Source organism: Saccoglossus kowalevskii, chromosome 19 (assembly GCF_978046115.1).
Source record: "Saccoglossus kowalevskii chromosome 19, keSacKowa6.1, whole genome shotgun sequence".
NCBI lineage: Eukaryota > Metazoa > Hemichordata > Enteropneusta > Harrimaniidae > Saccoglossus > Saccoglossus kowalevskii.
In genome coordinates this window covers 27,646,776-27,664,696 of record NC_140659.1, presented here as the reverse complement: position 1 = coordinate 27,664,696, position 17,921 = coordinate 27,646,776, and the positions used below count along the sequence as shown (strand labels likewise).

Below are 17,921 nucleotides of genomic sequence, written 5' to 3'. Positions count from 1 at the left end.
ATGAACCTTCCCTTATATTCTTGTACCTGTGTATTGTCTAAGTTCTGCTTTGATACAGCGGCAAGTGCTTGATACGACAAATATGTCGGACAAATCTCTTTTAATAAGTGGGAAACCACTCGAACAACCGCCAGAATCAGGCGAGAATCGGTTGTTATATGACAAGGAACAGACCCAGAGGGCTGTAAGTTTATTTTTATTAATTTCATTGTTTGGTCGTTGTTGATATCATAAATATGACGAAGTGCATAAGATACCCGGATGATAATGACAAACAGTCATTGATGTAACAATGAAGAATTATTTCCGCGACTCACTGATAAATTGTATTTGTACTAAAAAGTAACCGTTATGCGGTGACGTCACTAGCGGATAGATCGTGCAACTAGTAGGTAATCAACATAATACGCAAGTGAGATTGTTTCTTGTGTCCTTGCATACGTACCGTACTTGATCTATTTGTAGTGCATCTCCTATTCAACTCCAAATCGCAAAAAAGAAAAAGGACACTTCTACTCAGCTGTATATATTGCTAACAAAAGTAGTATTACAAGAAATTTATGCATTATCATTTCGTGTTGTGAAGCACCTGTTTATAAAACTTCCAATGTTTTTGATCATTTCCTCTTCTCTATTTTTAAGTAGATATATAAGTTTCTGGAATGAATTGGTGATTTTATCTGGGAATTCAACATATGTCAGGATTTTTTGGCGGTCTAAGTGATATTTAGGGCAAAGTAATAAAAAGTGTAGTTTATCTTCAATCTCAGGACATCTTTGGCTGGGCATGCTTTCCTTTTTCAATTGCAATTCCAACCTCAGCTCTACATACTAAATTTGCAGTGAATTTGTTCAGACCCAGTAGTTGCTTGAAAAATTTCAAGTGAATTATTTTTACTGGATCTTGGTTGTGCATGGACAGATTGCATTCAAACCTGGCGTGTCCATTAATCAAAATTGCAACAACACACAATTCGATGCAAAAACTACGATTTAATTCATGTAAAACAAAGGTAAGCCTCTGATAATAACTGGAAATCAGATATCCGAAAAGAAATTGTCACAGTGTAAGGCCTGCTTACTCACACTGGACAGGGGGTTATTTCACTGCTAGAAGCAGGCCTTACACTGTGACAAACATTTTACAAATTGGCGAAAAGCAGCAAACTTAAAACATTTCCTAACTGAAAATTTGCATGAATGCCACACCCTCCCTAATTAGAAAAACAACATCATTGCATGATATGCTTTCTAAACCTTGTTCTTTCTATTGCACTACATAATAATACTTTCAAGCTGACTGTGGCATTAACTGGTGCATTACTGAAACCCTCAATGTGCAGTTTTATCCTTTTTTTTTCACAGAAAGTTATGCAGGTAGTTTTTATTGCTGTGGTAATTGTGATGGTTTTGGTAAGTTCATCAATTAGTTTTATATCACTTGTGAAATTATATACTATAATCATAGTTTTTGTGTTGACCATGAATAATTGCTTCTTTTGTTAACGATAAATCTTATTTGAAAATTAGAAACATGATACCCGCCCCTCCCCTTAGTGTTCCATTTCCTCCTGTTATTGCATCCATTCCCATGACCTATGTAACTATGGTATTTTGAAACAGTGAAAACAATGACGATAGAAAATGCAACTATCTCTCTCTCTCTCAATGACATCTAAGCGGCCATTTGTTTACTTACTTGCTTTAATGATTTTTCTGGTACACAGTTGACAGTAGCATTAAGTATTTACAGAAGTGTGGTTGCAAATGAAGCATTATATATCTTGCTCGGAGTCAGTTTACTAGGATTTGTTTTAATACAATGTATCATGGTAAGTTACACTAATGCATCTATCAATGCTTTCTACCAAGGTGGTCATTGTTTTTTTTTTATTAGACGCATAAAATCCTTAGGAAAGGATAAAAAGGGTCTTACAGAAAGAAATTAAAAAACTACAATCTAAAAAGGAAAACAAAAAATAAAAACTTTTCTAAAAAAAATAAAACAAATCAAAAACAATTTGCAGCCAATGGTGAATACAGAATATGGAATGAACACAAAATGTAGCCTAATACACTGATAGTTGTTGCTGTTTTGTTCCATAGCTGTTTTTTAAGAAGATTTGGATTTTTTGTTTGATAGAGAGTACCTTGTGTTTAGGGGTGCCGAAACATGGGATAGCTGGTGTCATATACATATCTCTCAGCGTAAGCCCGTAAAATCTGTATTAGAAGCCGCATCCCTAATAGAAGTCGCACCCATTCTCTTTGAACAATTGAGAACCAGTGTGTAGATGCTCTAATAGAAGCCGCATCCCCTCTGTTGCATTGTACCATTTTAATAGAAGCCGCAGCTGTTAATACAGATTTTACAGTACCGGTAGTCAGTGTTTAAACCCTTTGAACGCAAAAGTCAACTTTTGACAAATTTCACTATATAAACACAACCTTTTCCCTATTTTGATCAAGATGGAAATTATGTTTTGTTTAAAATGAAATAGAAATTATAGAAAAATATTTGAAAAATACTTTCAAGAAATGAGGTGCTGTGATTAGTTTGGTGCCGAAAGAAAATCATTTTGAATAAGTCAAATATAACATTCTCATATGTGACTGAGGGAGGGCCATTGCCAGAAATGTTTATTTTGAATAATTACTCAAGACAAAGATTACCAAACATTGTCTACTGTTTATTATGTTTGAAAATGATCAGCATTTTTCTAATGATAATTCATAGAAATATTCATTTCTTCTTGTTTTTTTGTGCATAGATATATTTTGTGCGTTCTGGTGCACTTGAAAAAGGCAAAACCTGGTTCTTCTACTTCACCGGATTGTGCACTATATTAGAATCTATATTTACCTGCGTATTAATCTTTGATTGAAGCAAAACTTCGTTGTACACATCTCACCAAGAAGAATTACAAATCAAGACATGTTCATGGAATGAGGCTGTATACAATGTGAACTTAAAGGGCGGTAGTTGTTGCGCCACGCACGCGCGAGGTATATGCGTCTCATATAAACAAAGATGGCCGCTTTGACTTTTGCGAATTAAAACTGAGACGTTACCAAGCTTTAATTAGGTATTTTTAGGTGATTGGAAGGTATCGAAGGAGTCACCGGCGGTAATTAGTGCAAGTCACGCCCAGGTCAAACCTCATATTTGTGCTTCCATAAGAAGAGTGCATTGGATTGTGGGAGAATCAATGTTTATCAACACAAATGTCGCACATGCGCAGCGTGACGACTACCGCCCTTTAAGTAACGTGACAGGTTCTTTACAATCATAGTTGGCCTTCGGTCTCATTGCTTATAAATGGCATACGAATAATTTTGAAATTAAGTGAAAAAATATGATTATCTCTTCATTTTATATCGGCCAATAGAACCCTCTCAGCTCAGTTTGAATTATGAAATTCATAAATATTTATAATGATGAAAGGAAGGCCTTTGTTGTGCAGCCAAAAATTATTAATTTAGAAAAATTTACAATGAAACAATATTCTTTATTTACTTTGAACACGGAAAAACTTTAGCATTATTTTATAAAAAAAAAAAAAGAAAGTATAAAATCCTGAATCAAAATTACAGCGTACATGATTGCAGTTGTACGTGGTGAATGGTATATGTTCAGAACTTGATAAGTTTTGCCCAAGTTCATTATCGAATCTAGAAGTCATGGAGACCTTTATCTGACCCTTATGTTGATTTCAGTAGATTTGACGTTTGTTCTGACATTTATCTTACATTTAAGTGTGGTCAGAGGTACATTACTTGGGGTTTGCAACTCGCATAGTACTGTATGGTGACATCATGTCAAGATCCCATTCAAGTCTCTTCTCGTAGATAGCGAGACTGAAGCTACGACCTTCTGACAAGACACATATCAATGTTCAAGGTTTGTAATGAAAAAATAAAATTTTTCTTGTCACTATCATAGTGAAAAATGTAATACATCGAAAATGTACAGAAAATATAGTTCTCGTAATCCGTCATATCGTGGGCAGCTATTTTGATCCACCTGGACATCCCAGTATCCTAGTTACCTCGGGCATGCGCATTCGCATTTTTCTGAGTTGGAACGCTTATGCGAGAGCGAGATTGTGACGGGATCTTGGTATCATGTCACCGTAGTTGCAAACCCCAAGTAATGTACCTCTGGTGTGGTATAGATCTCGATAGACAATACAGGCAATATTTATGAGTGAATCCGAAATTCTGAATTATTAGATCATGTAAATACATGTATAATCTTATTTGTCATCATAAATATTATTTCAGCCCATTTACTTTAAATATTATTGTAGGTACCAAAAATGAAAGTGGATCAGCCTGTTATGGATAGAGGTTGGTTTAGATGGTGGATTAAAAAAGAATCTGCACTGAAAATATGAAAAACATATCTACAGAGAGAATTATAGAAAAAAAAGACATCCTACTTGTACTTGATACAGACAAATTTGAATCTGGCCCCAAACTAGTGACAAACTATAATTAGAGAGGTAGTTCAATAGGTGATTTTCCGTACAATTGCGAGATCTCGCGAGATGCATGAAAGACATGCGTCGAACGTCTGCCGCAAAAATCGAACGATTTGATTTTGAACTAGAATTTCTTTATTTCGCAGCTTATATTGACCGGCCGATCTTCGACAGAGGAGTATTGCTTCCGAATACCCTTACTTAATCGAAATTGCCTATCATCAAATGTGGACAGCACATTATTAAGCATGGAAATGTCCCCGAAATACTTTCGCGCTTGTCGAATCCAACGCGATTTTTGACGCGACTACGACGCTATGACCTTTGTTTGTCCTGTTTTTACGTTCGATTTCACGCATAACGCGCGATTCTCGCAGTGAACGGAAAATGGTCTATCCCCCCCCTAAATTCTAATGGTCACGCCTTTTGTGGAGAGTGCAGTATTACGATGCTGTAATGTAAAACTAATGAAAAGTATAACATTTTCAATAAAAACAAAAACACAAAAACTTGTTTTCTAATATAAATGTGCATTGAAATAAATTTGGATTGATCCAAAGTTAGCAGTGGAGGCAGTGAGAGTGGTTATGACAAGTAGAAAACCCAGTAGGGATCAAAACTATGGGAAGGGGGCTGAAATAAAAACAAGTTTTTGTTTCAATGTTTTTACATCATTTGTTCAGTATCCTTCATATAAAGGAAACACTTGGCAGTCCATTATGCCTTGAAGATGTCTTGATGAAGGGTTGACAATTAGAAGTAATATCTGACCTGAATATTATGCTTGATTTATTCTATTCTTGTATGTTCACATGTCTAGGCCACTAAACAGTATAAATATAGTTTTATTCATTTTGCAGGCATGCAATGATGAACATTTGTAATTTTTTTTTTAATTGACATGTGAAATAAATTGATTGTTTATTATTAGTCCATCCATTAAAAGCCATGCTCTTGTACCAACAATTGTTACCTTTACACATAATTGTATCTCAAATAATTTGGATTTGCAATAGTAATAATGAAGATTGTGAAAAATTGTGAAAAAATTAGACAATTTGACAGTACCGCGGTAGCTTTAAATTATGTTAAAGGCTGTACTTGTTTATGTTGTGTGTGTGCGCATAGTAACTGGTTGGCTAGAACTGGTCGTTTGTCCTCAAAAATAAAAACTGCTGTTGTTCGCTGCTGATAATAATTATTAGGAAATGCAAATTCCAAATATGGAGTGATTATGCGCGAAAGCGTCTTTTAATAATAAAAACAAACATGGCTGCCACCAAGGTTTGACTGGACTCCACGCAAAGAAGTTTGCTGATTCTGTTCTAAAAATTTGGATTTGGCATTCCCATGAATGAACAAAACACAGTGCAGGCGGGCGGACGATGCTATAGCATCACAATTATTAAATCCACAAGACTATGTACGTGGTAACAAATTTAGAACATTGCAGCAACACAGTAATATAAACATACCACCTTACCTTTTTCAGTGCATGAGAGAGTTGGTCGTATGATGAAAAAAACAGAACTTCCTTTAAAATAATTTGCTGACAGGGTTGAATACAACTGAACAGGTTTGCACATACAACATTTATTATTAAAAAAAAAAAATCAGTCCATATTTTTTCAGAAATCAAATAAATTTCATTAAATATTCAGAAAAATTTTCTTGATCAACACAATACAATAATGACAAACATTTTTAAAATTTGACAGAAATACAATATAAGTAACATTTTATTTTTAAAAGTTGAAATTTGGAAAAAAGTTGTACAATAAATACTTTTGATTAAATTTACAACACATTGTGCAACTTTAAACCAATAATATAATATTTCATTGTTTAAATTCTGGCAGCAATCAAACCGGAGTATGTAATTATAAAACACAGAGCAAATGCAGTAGTCACTGGCATACTCCAATTACCGTAGTTGTGTGCCCTCTAGTGACCAAATACTGTTTTGATGTATAAAATATGAAATGATTGAAAATTATGTTGTTCACAGTGACAAAAAGCTTGACTGTGTAGTTCATTATTTATATTTAGTACAAATGATGCAACAGTGTGCAGAAAAATCAACGAAAAATGATAATAGTCCCATAGCAAGTATTGTGAAAATCCGTTGACAAATATTAATATTTCTATCAACTTTGCTGATTATTAGGAGCAGTATTACAGGAAAAATTGTTTAAATACCACAGAACAATAAAAAAGTAAGATCAAATATATAATAAAAAAATTCTGTATTAATTATACGGATATACTATTGATATGTTTTTGTCAAGTCATGAGTGTGACTGTAATACCCATTTAAAAACGTTTGTATATTGCAATATATGTTATGTAAATTGATAATTTTTTTGATTTATCACCATATTTTGATTTGATTTATCACCATCTGAAAAATTCAACCAAGTAATAATTGACTACTAAAATTCTGATTCATATCAGAATTGTACTTTTCATGACCAAATAATTTATTGCCCAATTATGAAGCACTAGACCAATTTCCAATACCCTTATGGGATGGCAAAGAACATAGAACTGGACCCCACACAGTGGAGAACCTGATCTTGCTAATCTTACAAATGCGATTTGCACATCCGAATTTGCACTATACCGGGCTGGTGGTATGAAACAACATACATGCTTGTTTTGGTGTTTTTCTCAAGATATACATTGGTGACCATTATAGAGACTCACCAAATGTGTCCCATTGAAATAACAAGTAAAACATATAGTGGTGTATACGTATTATTATGTACAATAAATGCAAAAGGTCTATATGCAAAGGTTATTTGTTTCAAGCCATATTACTGAGAAGACATCTTGGAACATCTAATATGTAATCAGTTCAATCATGCATCAAATACACAAGTCATGGAGTCTTCATCTATCTCACAAACTTCTTGGGAGCAACAACTTTCTGTTGAATAATAAGAAATAAAGAGTCTCAGATGAAACATTTTTTTTTTAGCTGGGATGCAATATGATGCAAATAACAAGGAAATAAAAAATATATATATAACACAATGCAAAATATACACATACATTTTAGTGAGTGTATTACCTGTAAAGTTTCTAATCTGGGTGTCCTGATGTGTTTGGATGATACATCGTCACGTAACTTGACTTTATGTAATCGTCCAACCATTGTTGGAATGCTGTCAGATGACAACATCATTACCTCAGCTCTGAATGAAAAATATAATTTGAAAATCAGTTACTCAATAACAATCAAATAAACTATACTATATGTTTTCTGTTAGTAACTTGTCTTCAATAAAAGCACATACATGTAAGTCCAACATTTATCAAACAGCATGGATCAACAAGTGTGAGCTAATGCACTTCTAATATAACAAATATGGTATGCAGGAATTCAGATGCTCACAGGGCATCAGCAGTTTGCTGTTTTGTTTTTTAAAATGTCCTACTTTTCTTCAATCATTTCAAGTGATTTTTGTTAATTTTACCGTTTACACCCAAAATATGGCAAATAATTAGAAATGTCACATTGAGCTAGCTGCCATTTTAGACAAAGTGTTCTAAACTTATTTTGAGACAACAGGGTTTACTTGTTAAGGATGGATACACTTTTGACATAGAAATGTCCTGAAATTTTGTTAAATTATTACTGACTTTTACAAAAAAACATTTGGTACTTAATCTAAGAAACTCAATTAAATGTATTTTGATGAATTTTAAATTTGAGATGGCCACCAGGTTAGGACTTAACGCTATGGGAAAATTACACTGTTTGGTTACTCACAAGGTGAATTAATTTTATCTCAATGAGTAGTGGTCTTCATGGCACTTTCAAATGTGTCTAAATACTGCAAGCTGCTTTAATATTTATGATGAACAGTTTTTGCATATTTCAGTAAAAATCAGCAATGTGATCAATTTCAAGACTTACATTGACGGCTTGATGGTGTTATCTTTCATAAATACTTGACCATTCTGATTATGCAAGATATCCAGACCCACAGATACCTCCACCATCCTGCATCTTATTATACTGCATCGACTTCTCCCGATTACATTTATCGCAATAGGGTTCTGTTTAAATATACTGTCCTCTATGGCACACTCAGATCCGTGAGTTATTCGTATTCCTACAATGAGACATTGACAAAAATGCCACTTAAGTAAAAAGCAGTTCATGATGAATGATAGTACAGAAAAAACCACAAGATTTCTCTGGAAGTTGTAGGATTAGAAAAACTGATTACCTGTTTTGTTTCAAAATAGTGTTAAGTACCTACAGACTTTTGTCTACGGTCCAACATATTTATATTATGTCAGGACTGTAGACTAACTCTACTGATAATTGAAATTATTTTGAAGAAAAGTAATAAGTTGTTCTAGTTTTATCAGAGCAATCTCAATGACCAAACCTTCGGCTTTCACTGTAAAGAGGACAAACTCACAAAAGTTTTGCAGGAAGTTTGCTCAATCCTAATATTTCTTGGTAATTTCTAGGTAGATATTTTTTTAATCGTAAGCTATAAAATTCTATAATATTTTTGGGTTATGCATTGCCTTGATCATGTGTGTAATACTTGCCCAGAAGTATAATTGGATATTTGTTTACATAAGCAACTTTTCATATAATCATTTTGTTGATTTTCCAGGGTCCACTAATTCTCAATTTTAAGAACTAAGAACAAGGTGAAAAAATCCTTTTTTTTTAAAAAAAAATTTAACATTTTGGGGTATTTTTTTTTTCATGGGATGAATAATACAAAGTTTTGAAATACCTGGTCCTCCGTTTTTCAAAATCTCACAATGTCTGATGAGATTTTGTTTTCCAGCAGATAGTTGTACAGCTGGGACATGGCCTTCTTGACAGTTTGAATTACTAATAATCTTACTGTGGATAAGTTCAACTCTTTGTGCTCCATTATGGCTCAGTATTGCATGCTGTCCACAGCAACTAACAGTAGACTTTTGTATGTTAGCAGATGCACCACTAATTATATTAACACCTGCAAAATTCATCACGTTATTAAAATTACAGACATACTGTAAAATGACTAATTTTCACTGGGTTTAAATTTCGCTGATTTACCATTTCAGGCATATTCAGTGGGTTTTAAATTCACAGTTTTATCATTTAGATAATGTGTTCAATGCTAAATTTTACATATTCACTGGGTATTAATTTAGCACAATTTTCCAGTCAGCAAAATAAGCAGAATTAAAACTGAGTGAATAACCAACCCTTTTACAGTATATCATGTATAAGATTACAACAGAGGTGATTTGCACAAGACACCACACATACATGTATACTTCACACTAACCTGCCTCTCTTGGCTATTATAATCAAATAAAGAAATTACCAACTTACCAACGTGAGTGAATGCTGATATAACTGTATCAGTGAGTTTTAATGTAGAACTATTAGACACTGATATTGCTGTGCTACCTCCTATTAGTCGACATTTCCTATGAACAATCAAATCAATAAATATATTGTGCAATCTATAAGTAAGTTGAAATTATAGGGTTAATACTCTAACCTAATCAAACCTACCATACTCAAAAAGCGATATTTCAATTAATTCTTCTAGTTGTTTTAAGTGGCAAATGAGCATTCTACAATTTCCATGGATAGTGTATTTTCTCTATGGAAGCAAAACTTCAATTGAAACACACATTACCGGTAATCAAAAATTGCATTTTCTGTATTAAAAAGCTGGATTATTAAAATATGATTATTTTGATTATAGACATACCTCTGTTATTTATTTAAATGTATACGCTACTAATAGAGAAAATATGGTATATAATTATAGCTTGGGTATGGCCAAGGTACATGAGATGAAGTACATCTAGAATTATATTTTTACACACTAAATTTCACATAATACCTGAACAAACTGTATAAATCATGAAAATGTTAAATAATTGTGGTCTAAACCCCTCATGCTTATTGAATGCTTAACTATGCATGCTCACCACAAACAGTTAAATTCCTACCATACACTTACAGTGTATAAATTAAATAATAGCTTTTTCTAAATAAAGGGTAAATGATTGTTCCATGTGTTTTAAAACTACATATAGTAGGTATGAAATGTAATTTCAAACAATTAAATAAGAGCAAATTTTGTAGAAATTTCAAAGCAACTTATCACATGCTGAAGACAATTGGAAGCATTCAATCGCACACTACAGCATGTTCAATGCAACCAACCACATACTACATTATATTTAATGGAACTAATCATAAACTACAGAAAACAACCAATCACACAAGAGACAAACCATGCATGGCACAGTCCCCGTTAGTTATTAAATTTAAGATATATAGTTTTGTTTATAGTAATACAGCTGGAATATAACCATGTCAGGAATATGATTTTTTAACATTAAAATGATTGACATTTGTATCTGATCGTCAAACAAGTACTTGACCATATTGAGAGATATTGCTCTGGAACAGCATTCAAAATCAGCCATTTTGAATACATGTATATATATAACGATGTATAATGAATATATAAAATTTAAATATAATAAGTCAAAGCATTTAAGAGATATGACTCTAGAAGCCCAATCATTAAAACAAAATGGCTGCCAGTCAGCCATTTTGAATTCAATCTGAAAAATAAAATGACGAGCATCAGGAACCCATAATGTCTAATGTATGTACCAAGTTTGAACGAAATCCACCCATAAATGCTTGATATTTGATGATTTTTTAGCACAAAAATGACCAACATTTGGAATAGGAACGTCAAACCAATATATCTGTTTATCTATGACATTATGTATAATGAATATTTAAAATTTGAAAATATTATCAGTCAAAACAAGTCGGAGATATGGGTCTAGAAGCCCATTCATTAAAACAAAATGGCCGCCATTTTGAATCTTATCTGAAAAACAAAATTATTTGCATCAAGGTCCCATTTAAGATATATAGTTTTGTTTATAATAATATAGCTGAAATATAACCATGTCAGGAATATGATTTTTAAACATTAAAATGATTGACATTTGTATCTGATCGTCAAACAAGTACTTGTCCATATTGAGAGATATTGCTCTGGAACAGCATTCAAAATCAGCCATTTTGAATGATGTATAACAAATATATAAAATTTAAATATAATAAGTCAAAGCATTTAAGAGATATGGCTCTAGAAGCCCAATCATTAAAACAAAATGGCTGCCAGTCAACCATCTGAAAAATAAAATGATGAGCATCAGGAACCTGTAATGTCTAATGTATGTACCAAGTTTGAACGAAATCCACCCATAAATGCTTGATATTTGATGATTTTTTAGCACAAAAACGACCACCATTCGGCCATTTTGAATAGGATTGTCAAACCAATATATCTGTTTATCTATGACATGATGTATAATGAATATTTAAAATTTGAACATAATCAGTGAAAGCAAGTCAGAGATATGGCACGAGAACCACATTCATTAATACAAAATGGCCGCCAGTCAGCCATTTTGAATCTTATCTGAAAAACAAAATTATTTGCATCAAGATCCCATAATGTATAATGTATATACCAAGTTTGAACAAAATCTATCAGTAAACAGCCGAGAAATGCTTGATTTTGATGATTTTTAGCACAAAAATGGCCGCTATTCGGCCATCTTGAATCAGATCGTGAAACAAATTTACGTGCCTATGTATAATATCATGTATGATGTATGTGTGAAGTTTGATTGTGATTGGTCCAGGCATTTCTAAGATACAGGTCCGGACGCACGCACTGCGTCCGTACGGGGACTAAAAATTTTATTTGTTGTACAGCTTACCCAATAGATACTTCTGAATGTTGAAGCAAACAGAAAGTAGAATTTTCACCTTGAAACTGAACATTGGTAATATTGCACTTTCCACCTGACAAGGAAGCCAAAAAAGTGTTTTAGTACTACTGTTACTGGTATTTCCTTACAACTAATAGTTTATTCAGATTGCAAAGTATTACTTACCTCTACTTCATAATTTTAAACATAATTTTATACTGTGAATACAAATGTACATGCAATTATTGACACTTCAAAATAATTTCTTACTATTTTTAAACAAAAATAATGGTCAATGAATACAAGTAATACTCACCATTATTAACAACAATGGTGTCAGTAGGTTCCTCAATGCATTTATGGACTACGTTGAAATTGGATAAATGAAGTGTACCTCCTGAAACTGTAATAAGTGGCAGAAATGCTGAGGAACCAATTGAACCTATTAGAATAAGAATTTAAACAAGACATCAATAAATATAGCCTGTAGTGATCAAACAGGAACTGTCAATCAGAATAGTACAATAGATGATTGGGATACAGTGTTGAATAAAGCAATATAGTCACACCTCTATAGTGGGTAGAGATCAAACAGGAACTGTCAATTAGAATAGAACAATAGATGATTGGGGTACAGTGTTGAATAAAGCAATATAGTCACAACTCTATAGTGGGTAGAGATCAAAGAGGGACTGTCAATTAGAATAGAACAATAGGTGATTTGGGTACAGTGTTGAATAAAGCAGTATAGCCACACCTCTATAGTGGGTAGAGATCAAACAGGAACTGTCAATCAGAATAGAACAATAGATGATTGGGGTACAGTGTTGAATAAAGCAATATAGTCACAACTCTATAGTGGGTAGAGATCAAAGAGGAACTGTCAATCAGAATAGAACAACAGATGATTGGAATACAGTGTTGAATAAAGCAATGTAGTCACACCTCTATAGTGGGTGGAGATCAAACAGGAACTGTCAATCAGAATAGAACAATAGATGATTGGGGTACAGTGTTGAATAAAGCAGTATAGCCACACCTCAACAGTGGGTGGAGATCAAAGAGGGACTGTCATTCAGAATAGAACAACAGATGATTGGAATACAGTGTTGAATAAAGCAATATAGTCACACTTCTATAGTGGGTGGAGATCAAACAGGAACTGTCAATCAGAATAGAACAATAGATGATTTGGGTACAGTGTTGATTACAGCAATGTAGCCACACCTCTATAGTGGGTGGAGATCAAAGAGGAACTGTCAATTAGAATAGAACATTAGGTGATTTGGGTACAGTGTTGAATAAAGCAATATAGCCACACCTCTATAGTGGGTGGAGATCAAAGAGGGACTGTCAATCAAAATAGAACAATCCACACCTCTATAGTGGGTGGAGATCAAAGAGGAACTGTCAATTAGAATAGAACATTAGGTGATTTGGATACAGTGTTGAATAAAGCAATATAGCCACACCTCTATAGTGGGTGGAGATCAAAGAGGAACTGTCAATTAGAATAGAACATTAGGTGATTTGGGTACAGTGTTGAATAAGGCAATATAGCCACACCTCTATAGTGGGTGGAGATCAAAGAGGGACTGTCAATCAGAATAGAACAATCCACACCTCTATAGTGGGTGTAGATCAAAGAGGGACTGTCAATCAGAATAGAACAATAGATGATGGGGTACAGTGTTGAATAAAGCAGTATAGCCACAACTCTATAGTGGGTGGAGATCAAACAGGAACTGTCAATCAGAATAGAACAACAGATGATTTGGAATACAGTGTTGAATAAAGCAATGTAGTCACACCTCTATAGTGGGTGGAGATCAAACAGGAACTGTCAATCAGAATAGAACAATAGATGATTGGGGTACAGTGTTGAATAAAGCAATATAGTCACAACTCTATAGTGGGTGGAGATCAAACAGGAACTGTCAATTAGAATAGAACAATAGGCGATTTGGGTACAGTGTTGAATAAAGCAGTATAGCCACACCTCTATAGTGGGTAGAGATCAAACAGGAACTGTCAATCAGAATAGAACAATAGATGATTGGGGTACAGTGTTGAATAAAGCAATGTAGTCACACCTCTATAGTGGGTGGAGATCAAACAGGAACTGTCAATCAGAATAGAACAATAGGTGATTTGGGTACAGTGTTGAATAAAGCAGTATAGCCACACCTCTACAGTGGGTGGAGATCAAAGAGGGACTGTCAATCAGAGTAGAACAATAGGTGATTTGGGTACAGTGTTGATTACAGCAATATAGCCACACCTCTATAGTGGGTGGAGATCAAAGAGGAACTGTCAATTAGAATAGAACATTAGGTGATTTGGGTACAGTGTTGAATAAAGCAATATAGCCACACCTCTATAGTGGGTGGAGATCAAAGAGGGACTGTCAATCAAAATAGAACAATCCACACCTCTATAGTGGGTGTAGATCAAAGAGGGACTGTCAATCAGAATAGAACAATAGATGATGGGGTACAGTGTTGAATAAAGCAGTATAGCCACAACTCTATAGTGGGTGGAGATCAAACAGGAACTGTCAATTAGAATAGAACAATAGATGATGGGGGTACAGTGTTGAATAAAGCAGTATAGTCACAACTCTATAGTGGGTGGAGATCAAACAGGAACTGTCAATTAGAATAGAACAATAGATGATGTGGGTACAGTGTTGAATAAAGCAGTATAGTCACAACTCTATAGTGGGTGGAGATCAAAGAGCGACTGTCAATTAGAATAGAACAATAGGTGATTTGGGTACAGAGTTGAATAAAGAAATATAGCCACACCTCTATAGTGGGTGGAGATCAAAGAGGGACTGTCAATCAGAATAGAACAATAGATGATGGGGTACAGTGTTGAATAAAGCAGTATAGTCACAACTCTATAGTGGGTGGAGATCAAACAAGAACTGTCAATCAGAATAGAACAATAGATGATTGGGGTACAGTGTTGAATAAAGCAGTATAACCACACCTCTACAGTGGGTGGAGATCAAACAAGAACTGTCAATCAGAATAGAACAATAGGTGATTTGGGTACAGTGTTGATTACAGCAATGTAGCCACACCTCTATAGTGGGTGGAGATCAAAGAGGAACTGTCAATTAGAATAGAACATTAGGTGATTTGGGTACAGTGTTGAATAAAGCAATATAGCCACACCTCTATAGTGGGTGGAGATCAAAGAGGGACTGTCAATCAAAATAGAACAATCCACACCTCTATAGTGGGTGTAGATCAAAGAGGGACTGTCAATCAGAATAGAACAATAGATGATGGGGTACAGTGTTGAATAAAGCAGTATAGCCACAACTCTATAGTGGGTGGAGATCAAACAGGAACTGTCAATTAGAATAGAACAATAGATGATGGGGGTACAGTGTTGAATAAAGCAGTATAGTCACAACTCTATAGTGGGTGGAGATCAAACAGGAACTGTCAATTAGAATAGAACAATAGATGATGTGGGTACAGTGTTGAATAAAGCAGTATAGTCACAACTCTATAGTGGGTGGAGATCAAAGAGCGACTGTCAATTAGAATAGAACAATAGGTGATTTGGGTACAGAGTTGAATAAAGAAATATAGCCACACCTCTATAGTGGGTGGAGATCAAAGAGGGACTGTCAATCAGAATAGAACAATAGATGATGGGGTACAGTGTTGAATAAAGCAGTATAGTCACAACTCTATAGTGGGTGGAGATCAAACAAGAACTGTCAATCAGAATAGAACAATAGATGATTGGGGTACAGTGTTGAATAAAGCAGTATAACCACACCTCTACAGTGGGTGGAGATCAAACAAGAACTGTCAATCAGAATAGAACAATAGGTGATTTGGGTACAGTGTTGATTACAGCAATGTAGCCACACCTCTATAGTGGGTGGAGATCAAAGAGGAACTGTCAATTAGAATAGAACATTAGGTGATTTGGGTACAGTGTTGAATAAAGCAATATAGCCACACCTCTATAGTGGGTGGAGATCAAAGAGGGACTGTCAATCAAAATAGAACAATCCACACCTCTATAGTGGGTGTAGATCAAAGAGGGACTGTCAATCAGAATAGAACAATAGATGATGGGGTACAGTGTTGAATAAAGCAGTATAGCCACAACTCTATAGTGGGTGGAGATCAAACAGGAACTGTCAATTAGAATAGAACAATAGATGATGGGGGTACAGTGTTGAATAAAGCAGTATAGTCACAACTCTATAGTGGGTGGAGATCAAAGAGCGACTGTCAATTAGAATAGAACAATAGGTGATTTGGGTACAGTGTTGAATAAAGAAATATAGCCACACCTCTATAGTGGGTGGAGATCAAAGAGGGACTGTCAATCAGAATAGAACAATAGATGATTGGAATAGAGTGTTGAATAAAGCAATGTAGTCACACCTCTATAGTGGGTAGAGATCAAACAGGAACTGTCAATCAGAATAGAACAACAGATGATTTGGAATACCGTGTTGAATAAAGCAATGTAGTCACACCTCTATAGTGGGTGGAGATCAAACAGGAACTGTCAATCAGAATAGAACAATAGATGATTGGGGTACAGTGTTGAATAAAGCAATATAGTCACAACTCTATAGTGGGTGGAGATCAAACAGGAACTGTCAATTAGAATAGAACAATAGATGATGGGGATACAGTGTTGAATAAAGCAGTATAGTCACAACTCTATAGTGGGTGGAGATCAAAGAGGGACTGTCAATTAGAATAGAACAATAGGTGATTTGGGTACAGTGTTGAATAAAGAAATATAGCCACACCTCTATAGTGGGTGGAGATCAAAGAGGGACTGTCAATCACAATAGAACAATAGATGATTGGAATAGAGTGTTGAATAAAGCAATGTAGTCACACCTCTATAGTGGGTAGAGATCAAACATGAACTGTCAATCAGAATAGTACAATAGATGATTGGGATACAGTGTTGAATAAAGCAATATAGTCACACCTCTATAGTGGGTGGAGATCAAACAAGAACTGTCAATCAGAATAGAACAATAGATGATGGGGTACAGTGTTGAATAAAGCAGTATAGTCACAACTCTATAGTGGGTGGAGATCAAACAAGAACTGTCAATCAGAATAGAACAATAGATGATTGGAATAGAGTGTTGAATAAAGCAATGTAGTCACACCTCTATAGTGGGTAGAGATCAAACATGAACTGTCAATCAGAATAGTACAATAGATGATTGGGATACAGTGTTGAATAAAGCAATATAGTCACACCTCTATAGTGGGTGGAGATCAAACAGGAACTGTCAATTAGAATAGAACAATAGATGATTGGGGTACAGTGTTGAATAAAGCAATATAGTCACAACTCTATAGTGGGTAGAGATCAAAGAGGGACTGTCAATTAGAATAGAACAATAGGCGATTTGGGTACAGTGTTGAATAAAGCAGTACAGCCACACCTCTATAGTGGGTAGAGATCAAACAGGAACTGTCAATCAGAATAGAACAATAGATGATTGGGGTACAGTGTTGAATAAAGCAATATAGTCACAACTCTATAGTGGGTAGAGATCAAAGAGGAACTGTCAATCAGAATAGAACAACAGATGATTGGAATACAGTGTTGAATAAAGCAATGTAGTCACACCTCTAT

At 34.5% G+C, this 17,921-nt stretch overlaps 2 protein-coding genes across 3 annotated transcripts in view; one reads left to right on the top strand and one right to left on the bottom strand.

Moving 5' to 3' along the window:
* On the top strand, window positions 1-5,469 carry LOC144346273 (uncharacterized). Of its 2 annotated transcripts, XM_078007146.2 has the most exons (4): window positions 1-184; window positions 1,366-1,413; window positions 1,728-1,832; window positions 2,772-5,469. In XM_078007146.2, the coding sequence occupies exons 1-4, from the start codon at window positions 83-85 to the stop codon at window positions 2,883-2,885; spliced, it is 369 nt and encodes a 122-aa protein (XP_077863272.1). In that variant the 5' UTR covers window positions 1-82; the 3' UTR covers window positions 2,886-5,469. The 2 variants fall into 2 exon arrangements, with proteins under 2 accessions (XP_077863272.1, XP_085349932.1); XM_085493806.1 differs by lacking the exon at window positions 2,772-5,469 and having other exon boundaries at window positions 1,728-1,980.
* A 588-nt stretch (window positions 5,470-6,057) lies between these two features.
* The window catches only part of LOC102803561 (uncharacterized), a 67,806-nt gene continuing 55,942 nt past the window's right edge, over window positions 6,058-17,921 (bottom strand). The window contains exons 5-11 of the mRNA XM_085493779.1: window positions 12,589-12,714; window positions 12,282-12,366; window positions 9,844-9,941; window positions 9,251-9,478; window positions 8,407-8,605; window positions 7,558-7,681; window positions 6,058-7,413 (exon numbers count right to left, since the gene is read on the bottom strand). Coding sequence (XP_085349905.1) covers window positions 7,381-7,413; window positions 7,558-7,681; window positions 8,407-8,605; window positions 9,251-9,478; window positions 9,844-9,941; window positions 12,282-12,366; window positions 12,589-12,714 — 893 coding nt within the window. The 3' untranslated portion in view covers window positions 6,058-7,380. The remainder of the gene's footprint in view (window positions 7,414-7,557; window positions 7,682-8,406; window positions 8,606-9,250; window positions 9,479-9,843; window positions 9,942-12,281; window positions 12,367-12,588; window positions 12,715-17,921) is intronic.